The sequence below is a fragment of the Lygodium microphyllum genome, chromosome 5 (assembly GCF_053477565.2).
Source record: "Lygodium microphyllum isolate KBCC chromosome 5, Lygodium_microphyllum_v1.1.10, whole genome shotgun sequence".
Taxonomy (NCBI): Eukaryota; Viridiplantae; Streptophyta; class Polypodiopsida; order Schizaeales; family Lygodiaceae; genus Lygodium; species Lygodium microphyllum.
The window spans coordinates 39,151,394-39,160,463 of record NC_141139.1 but is presented as its reverse complement, the minus strand read 5'-3'; the positions used below and the strand labels follow the sequence as shown (position 1 = coordinate 39,160,463).

The following is a 9,070-nucleotide window of genomic DNA, read 5'->3' as shown; positions in this document are numbered from 1 at the left end:
TGGCATGGCCTAATAGTCAGTGAAGAAGTAAGCATACCTACTACAAGGCTGATGGAAGGATGCGCAACAGTTGAATGCAGATGAACTCCTCATACAAGCAACAAATCCAGATTCTTATATTTCAATCAGCCAGTCTAGAAATTATGGTATGGAGAATTCCCCATGAAATTTCCTAGTCACAAGTACACATAAGTAGGGAATGTAAAAAATTGTACTTGTAGGGAATGTAAAAAATTAGGGAAAGTGGCACATCTCCTTGTTACATCCACTAGGGAACATTATGTATGTAGGGCATGTTTTTCAATGTTCTATGTAGGAAAAGATCCCTACATAGGAAAAAAATTTCGAGTCGTATGGAAATAAATGATGATTGAGAATCAAAGGCAGGTCGACACTGCCTCATTAAAATTATGGCGATTGGTAAAATTATGGATATATGAATTATATGGAACTAATTTATGTGACAATGCTTTGATTGAGTGTAAAGATTTACCCAATAGTTTCGTCTCGGGATTGGAAACATTTTCACCTCCTTGCCCAAACACCTCAATCATCGAAATTTCCCCATCGATAGCACCATGCCGATCTCACACCTCGATCACACGGTTCCTTTGTTTTTCAAAAGTAAGCAAGAGCCCAAGATCGCGTATAGACCAGGTGAACGATCCTTCAATATGGAGGGTTTTTTGCCATTTTTCTTATGCACAATTTATCATATGATGATTTTCAATTATAGTAAGATTTTTCCAACCATAACCTTCAGAGCTTAGATTTATGTATGTATAATGCCCAGGATACCATTGGCCTTGGCACCTTATTCTGAGAACTACTTGTAACAAAGCTAAGCAATATGTAGCCTCGCATCTAGTTCTACTAGCTATGGAAGTACAATTACTCAAGATGATCATCTTTATATGCACATTAGATGGTAGCTACTATAGCAAGAAACATGACAAGAGCAAGATATCTATTTCTTACAAATTTTCCTATTTTTTAAAGAATAGATGCAAGATTTTGAAGATTAGATATGTTCCAATGGAAGTGTGATAAGAATAATTTCATGTTATAATCTAGAACTAATTCTACTTATGGCTTGGTTATTCTAGGGATATGTGATTTTAACTTAATATTGATTAATTGTGTTCCAAGTTCCTCACCCCTAAAGCTAGCTCATTTTCCTTTCTTCTACCCCTTTGACATACATGCTTCTATGGAGATTTGGCAATGAGTTGTATGTTGTCTTGAAGAAGTGTATTAGATTTCATGGGTACCATCTCATTCCTCTCACTAACTATGTATATGTACAATAAGACATTTTGCATTCACACTTCATGTAATAATATTCCTTTTACAATACATATGAGTAAGGAAAGCACTATTAGGTAAATCTTAAGTCACTCACCCCAAATACGAATATTAAACTCATTTGTTGAGGAAAGCACCATTAGGTCACTCTTAGGTCAAGCACTCTTTTGTGTCTTCTATCAATGGTTCTACCAAAGCATAGCTCATTATATGCACACATTGTCATGAATTTGAAAGATGGTAGTTGCATCTATGGGTCCCATCAGTAATAGTTGTATGTGTGGGTCCCATCTAACTAGTAATTATTTGATTGAGGCCGATAGATATATCATTAAATTTTGAAAGATGGTAATTGCATCTATGGGTCCTTTCACTAATAGTTGTATGTGTGAGTACCATCTAACTAGTAACTATTTGATTGAGGTGGATAGATAGATAGATATATCATTAAAATTTTATAGATATTTAAGAATCCTTTGATGGTGGAAATTTTATTTATATTGTGAATGACTTCATTGTCCATTGTCTCATGTATCTAATTGTCAATGTATGATATCAAAAAAACCACCAAATATTTATTCCATGTAGCTTATTTATGGTCAACATATGGTAAGGACTATAGGACAAACCACATTATATTCGGTGGTAGATATTGAGTCCTATAAAGGGTGAATGTTGAAGATTGTTGTACATAGAGAGCCATCTCGAATCTAACCATCTAGAGACCATCTATAAGGGGAACATAGATTGCATACAAGTCATCCTACCATAACATTCACATAAGAAGAAGAGAATGCTAACTTTGAATTCTGTTCCGAACATGCATTTAGGGACTAGCCTAGTTATCTTTATGTTTTCTAGCTCATGATTGATATTTCCTTAAAGTTTTTTCCTCTAGAAGCTTCAATAGTTTAATTTTCCTCCCCACTTTTTGTAGGGATTTGCATCACTTAGACCAACCTCCTAGTTCCCATTAAATGCATTAATCTCACTGGCATCCACTATTTTGAGATTGAACTTAAACCTTGGTATCACATCACAAATCATCTCAATGCAAATTATGCAACTTCTCTATTTGACACAACTACCATACTTTCATTTGCTCTCTCACTTTGTTTTAAAGGAACCATAAACCTCAATGAACTCACGATGGAGTGTAATGTGTATTGAACATTGCCTCAACTACTTTGCTATTGATAAAGTCCACCCATGAAAATATAAGAAGAGACTAACAAGTATTATTGTGTAAAATGAATAAAGCATGCATATGCAATTAGCATGGAATTAAATTATTCTTTTATTTAAATGCTTCTTAGTGGTTGATTGATGTGGTTGTTTTTTCCAGAATGTAATAATAAGATGGAGAGAGACTTAGAGAGTATGTGTGTGGGTGCACACTACAATAAAGCAGTAGTAATATGAGTTAAGTTTAAAGACAAAAATACATTTAAAAATATAATTAGTTGAGCAAAGGTTCATGCTTTGATTATTTTATTGTAAGGATTAATGTGAGAAAATCTATTGTGCAACTATTCACAGCACAACCTGGTTGCCATCTCTTTCATCATATCCAACTATAGACCTTGTTCTTATCAAATGGGTGTCACATCACAAATCCTCTCAATGTGAATTATGCAACTTCTATATTTGACAGAACTACCATACTTTCATTTGCTCTCTCACTTTGTTATAAAGGAACCATAAACCTCAATGAACTCATGATGGAGTGTAATGTGTATTGAACATTGCCTCAACTACTTTGCTATACCACCCATGAAAATATAAGAAGAGAATATCAAGTATTATTGCATGAAATGAATAAAGCATGCATATGCAATTAGCATGAAATTAAATTATTATTTTATTTAAATGCTTCTTAGTGGTTGATTGATGTGGTTTTTTTTCCAGAATGTAGTAATAAGATGAGAGAAAGAGAGAGAGAGAAAGAGAGACTTAGAGAGTATGTGTGTGGGTGCAAACTACAATAAAGCAGTAGCAATATGAGCTAAGTTTAAAGACAAAAATACATTTAAAAATATAATTAGTTGACCAAAGTTTCATGCTTTGATTGTTTTATTGTAAGGAGTAATGTGAGAAAATCTATTGTGCAACTATTCACAGCACAACTTGGTTGCCATCTCTTTCATCATATCTAACTATAGACCTTGTTCTTATCAAATGGGTGTTATACATAGGAAAATCAACCATAAAACCTGATCTATATTCGCCAAGAGATAAATTAATACCATATTAGAGAATTTGGGAATCTCCCAAGTTCCACTTTCAAATAAGGAGTAAAGATTTGACTAGATGGCTAAATCTTATCCCCATATTTGAGAGTGGGACTTGGGGGGGTTGCTTATATAGTATCTAGGGAAAATTTCACCTTCAAGTAAAGGGATAAGATTTGACCCTATGTCCAAATATTAATCTCATTAGGAAATCCCAAACTTTATGAAAATTCAAAAATTTCTAAATATGTGGTTAATTATTGGGCATGTTGAAGGTAATACAAGGGTGGATGAATTTCCAAATAAGAGACTTCTAAAGCCATGCACCACAAATTCTACAAAATCTCTTTTATGGTAATAGTAAGAATGTCTAGTCTATCCAATATGCATGCCTAACTAATGATTGTTGGAATTACTACTTGCCTTGATGGCATTCAATGGCTTAAGCCACATTTTGGCTAGCATATACAATTCAAAGCAAGGTTGATGGACATTTTAGCACAAAAGGATAGCTATGTTTCACCTTTACTATACCTACCTTGATTAAAGGACGTGCTTATGGTCCATAGGTATAAGCTTAGCATTGCTGGTAATGCCAAATTATCATGACAAGGTTAAAACTAGGGCTACCTTGTAATGTGAACAACCATGTATAGCACTAAGTATCCTTGTGTGCACAATAGGTAGATCCACCAAACATCTCGTACCATCTTGTTTACGGGATTTATGTCTCTTGGAGGTGAAACCAAAGGGCACCACCTCTTGACATAGGGGTTATCCCATGGAACATAGTAGTATTGATAGTTAGAGAAAATGAAATTGATATGTCTCAACTTCAAGCCAATCACCAACATAGATGGTCTTGTTATAATCATGTATAAAAATAAGGGTCTATAAGCATAGACTGGTTTTTTCCAATAGCATCTTTCTACACAAGTCAAATAAACAATGGCTAAGTGGTAGATACCATTAAATATATCTCTCAAAATACCAGCCCTGGGATGTAGTGTTAGCATTAATATACCTATCAAAAAAACCCCATTATTAGAGATACCTTGCGAATGATGCACACTATTTTACTATGCATAAATTGTGTGTAGCAATATTACTTTTATTTAGAATAGTATTTAGAGGGCATACGATTACCTCAACTCGGTTTCTCATATCATGTTACAATGCTTCTATATAGTTTTCTAATTGACATGGTTGCAAATAGGTTCTAAGAATCATTACATATCTTTGATCCTTGCATTAGCTTTGCAACATTGATCAAAGTGGGTATAATGTGTGGGAAAGGGGCTTGTACTTGTTGGTGTGAGACCATAATGTGATTAGAGATCTATTATGAAGGGCACCATTGAGCATGTCTATATATCTTCATGTGCAAGCAGGAGAGTATTATATAATGCATACAAAACCTACTTCACAAGTGAAAAAAAGTATCAAAGGAACATAGCTTTTGTCCTTATAGTTGAATATTCATTATTGTACATTTGCTAGTGTCCATGCATTGCTAGTTGTGGTCCAAAGACAATATTCATTTTTTGAATCAGATTTGGAGGAAGGATTATTTACAACAGCCACCACTAACGATACGATTGATTGTTATATTCAAAGTTTGAGAATATGCACATCCATGTTCAGATTTCTAGGAATGTACTTTGATCAATCAATAATAACATTATGCAAATTAATATCACCCAACTTGCAATGACATGTTGAAGAGTGTTAAGGACCTAGAGTCAGTGCACCTCAATGTGAACAGTAGAAAATAATGTGATACTCAAGTAGTGGAACCCCCTTCTGTTGGGGAGTGATTGTTGATCCTTTTGGATGTTGACAATGGGGTGAGGTAGATTATGGAGTCCATAGGAGATCGAATGCCATGCAAAATTCTAGATAGAAATCATGGGAATTGTGAAAAATGAAGTACATGGCATGACTATCACACATACCATACTCTTGAGTTGAGTGTAGGATCTTAAGTTTTAAGACAACAATACACTACAAGATATGACTAGTCCACCAAAGGATCATGCTTTGAGTGTATTGGATAATAATAAGAATTACATAGTGTATACAAGAGGCCTCATAATGAGGCACTCATGAGATACCAAGACTGCTTTAGTGATATCAATTGAAAGAACATGGCACGTAAGAAGGTATGAGATGTTGCACATGTTACCTACAAGCTAACCAAGCAGATGATTAGGAAAAACTAATAGCAAATATGTATTGTAAATGTTAGCATCACAACCACATTGCCACCCCTTTCACCATATATTGTGTTCTTGTCAAAGGGATGTTACATTTATCCAACTCAACCATTTAACCTAATCTACATTATTTATGTCATAGAGAAGGCTGTTTACTAGGTGATCCCCAATGTTATGTGTAATGGAGCCAAGAAGAATTAGAGCTTTAGTATATTTTTGGTTGTATTGAAGGTAATATGTAGATGATGGTGCATGGATTTTCCAATAGGAGACTTTTAAAGCCATGCATTGAAAAGTATACAAAGGAGCATTTTATGGAAAAAATGAGCAATGAGACTGTCTAGCCTATTCAATATGTGTGCCCAAGTAGTGATTGCTAGAATGACTATTTGCCTTCATGGGATTCATCAACTCAACTACAAATTGGCTAACATATACAATCCATAGGTAAGGTGGATGGACCTTCTAACACAAAATGCCAACTACTTTCTACCTTTGCTGTGCCTAATTTGATTAAAGTGTTGCCTATGATCCATAAATGTTAACTTAAGTATAGTGCCTCCTACCAAATTATGGTGGTATCTATTTTCAAAATGTTCATATCTTATCTTTTCTTTTTTCTTTGTTCTCGAGACATGCAATGGAAAGTATGCCCATATATATACTCTTCTTAGATTATTAGATGATCAAATAAACATGTGGTATTGTTGGTATTTGTTAAATTGTTGCATCATTTAGCTATTTGCTTATGCAACTTGTGAAACATGAAAAACATTTGATCCTATGACACCACTAAATTGGTTTCAAACTCCAACTACTTTGTGGGTTCTATGTTCCAAATCAGGTCAACTCAACACAAATCACAAAATCACTAAGTTTTTTGTGTTAGCATGGCATTGATGCATCCTTTTTCCTAATGGTTGAAATGAAGAGACTACCCTACTAAGCATGTTTTTGAAACATTAAAGAGTGATGCCTCATTGCCTTGGAGGGAGGGTTTTCTAATTTCAAAGACTTGAAGACAGGACTGATAGGAGAGACAAAAACCATAAAAGGCCGAGGCAATTGAGTCATGGAATATAAACAAAAAAGACCTTCGAAGTCTAGGAAAAACCTGAAAACTTCCAAGGTCCAAGGCTTTTGTAGTGGATCCCAAAACATTTGAGGTATACAAATTCAAAAGGAGATTACAAATACATCTCTGCAAACTAATCCCTTTACAACAAACATGGAAATTTGTTCCATTCAAACAAAGCTATCAAGTCATATACAAATTTGTTGCTACAAAAATTTTTACAACTTGGGTTATATTGTTCTGTTAAGGGTTACATTTGTCTACAAATAAAAGACTTTTTATGCAGCTGCTTCCTCTTCTTCTTCCTGAATGTCATACCGAGGCTTGCCCATACTGAAGTTCAACACTCTGCAGTTGAGGTTATATTTTATTTCACCAGCAAGAAGCAACTTCCGGATGTAGTGTTCTAAATCAGATCCTATTAATCGAAGAGTATACTCATTCAGCTCTGCACCCTGCAGAGCAATGTGCACAGGGCAATAAGTAAAGGTACCCAAACTGAATATGAACAGCTCAAGATGTATACATGACTATTTGAAAGTTGTGACATTACACAAAGCAAGTCTAACAGACCAAAAAGACCACCAGATCCAGTTGATAACTCATCCCCAGAGAATCAAAGATTCACAGAACCATGTGTTTGGATGGCTTGCAAATGGGATCTAGAAACCAATGTGCCATCTGACAAGAGATTATGGTCACAGGACTGCACTACAACAACTGCCACCACCCATGACCGTTGATTAACAAATGAATAATCCATGTATTGACACATTGATGCAGACTGCATGCCTAAGTGAAACAGGAAGAATGGAGTTGTGCAACAGGCAGTCCAATGATGAATAAGTGAAAAATGGAGTTGTGCAACAGGCAGTCCAATGATGAATAAGTGAAAAGATTGCAGATTCTTGTGATCCAATGGGACTCAAAAATGAAGCTACGGGGGCATTCATTACAAACAGATATTGCAGGTACCCCAGTGGAATTGAGAAATGGTATTGCTGGTAGCAAGCGGACCCTGCAGGAAGGAAAAGACGACAGTCGTCTGGTCGCTGATGGCACAGGACCAGTAAGACAAACGTCGCCTCACACGAGTTGGGGGGGGGCACTTCCGGATAGGTTTTTCCTGCTCTAACACATGCAATGCAGACGGCTTCGATTTCCAATTTTCACAGAACCTAGTAATGTGTGCACATACCTCATAATGATCCACAAGTTCCTCGAATTTCTTGAAGACCTTCTCTGCCTTCTCGTCAGGCCAAACGAACTCATCATCAGGGTCAAGGATGAGGCTGAGCTTATCTTCCTGAGTTTGGTCCATGTTTAGGGAAACGGGGTCAATATAGCCCGCATAGATGCGGATATGGCGAGTAGTGGAGCTCAGCCAGGTGCCTCCCCTCTCAAATTTGAGAGTTTTGCTCTCGGTCTCGGCCCTTATTGCTGCAGGAAGACGCGCCCTTGGCAGGCTGAGGTGAGATCGAGGCTGGACGAGCTTCAGTTGCCAAGAGCAGCCGAAGAAGAGAGACGGCGGAATCAAGGCGTCAGAAGATGAGGAGGCCGAAGAGGGCATGCTGCACTGGCAGGGAGAGGCAGCCATAGCCATTCAAGCTCAAGCGCTCTCTCTCTCTCTCTCTCTCTCTCTCTATATTGAATCCATATACATTTTGTTTTTGAAGGGAGGGCCTTTGGCTCTTTGGTCCATTTCTAACCTTTTCATGTTTGGCCCACCTAACCTTAAAACTAGTGGTTAGGGATAATAATAGAAGTCAAGGTTGCCTTTTTTTTTATAAAGAATGCCTTGCCTTTAAGGTATTTGTATTAGAAGGTGGGACATCGCCCAAATCTCGAGAGGTGCCTCCCATCTCGAAGAATGATATCACAAAGCTACACATTTGAGGGGATTCAATCCAACATCTACATGGAACTCACACACCCACCCCTACCAACTCAGTTATTTCTCACCATGAATCTAGAATAGGGATAGCTGTTTGCCCTACCCCGAAGGCTATAGCATTTGATTGTTGTTGGGGCTTATGGATTTTAGCTAAGGAAATCATTTTAAAAATTATAGAATTTTCATTGGTTGAGATAGAATGCCTTGCACATGTTTAGGAGAATGCATTAAATGCTTCTATTTTTTAGTTGTCGCATTTTGGTTTTCTTAAGAGACATGTTGCAATGGCATGAATAGGGGCAATGGCATGTCATGTTCCTTCTGCCATTGTGGTCGCATCTAGGGCCCG

General features: G+C 36.6%; 1 protein-coding gene across 1 annotated transcript; it reads right to left on the bottom strand.

Annotated features, from left to right (window-relative positions):
• Positions 1–6,919: 6,919 nt before the first annotated feature.
• NDHM (subunit NDH-M of NAD(P)H:plastoquinone dehydrogenase complex) lies at positions 6,920–8,491 on the bottom strand. The gene is made up of 2 exons (XM_087678995.1): positions 8,026–8,491; positions 6,920–7,282 (listed from the first exon to the last, which is right to left on the bottom strand). The coding sequence occupies exons 1-2, from the start codon at positions 8,428–8,430 to the stop codon at positions 7,106–7,108; spliced, it is 582 nt and encodes a 193-aa protein (XP_087535121.1). The 5' UTR covers positions 8,431–8,491; the 3' UTR covers positions 6,920–7,105.
• Between the last annotated feature and the right edge of the window lie 579 nt (positions 8,492–9,070).

Coding starts and splice junctions, on each gene's coding strand:
- NDHM (XM_087678995.1), bottom strand. CDS start 8,430: ATGGCTATGGCTGCCTCTCCCTGCCAGTGCAGCATGCCCTCTTCGGCC. Junction 7,283..8,025: donor AACTTGTGGATCATTATGAG/GTATGTGCACAC, acceptor ATTGCTCTGCAG/GGTGCAGAGCTGAATGAGTA.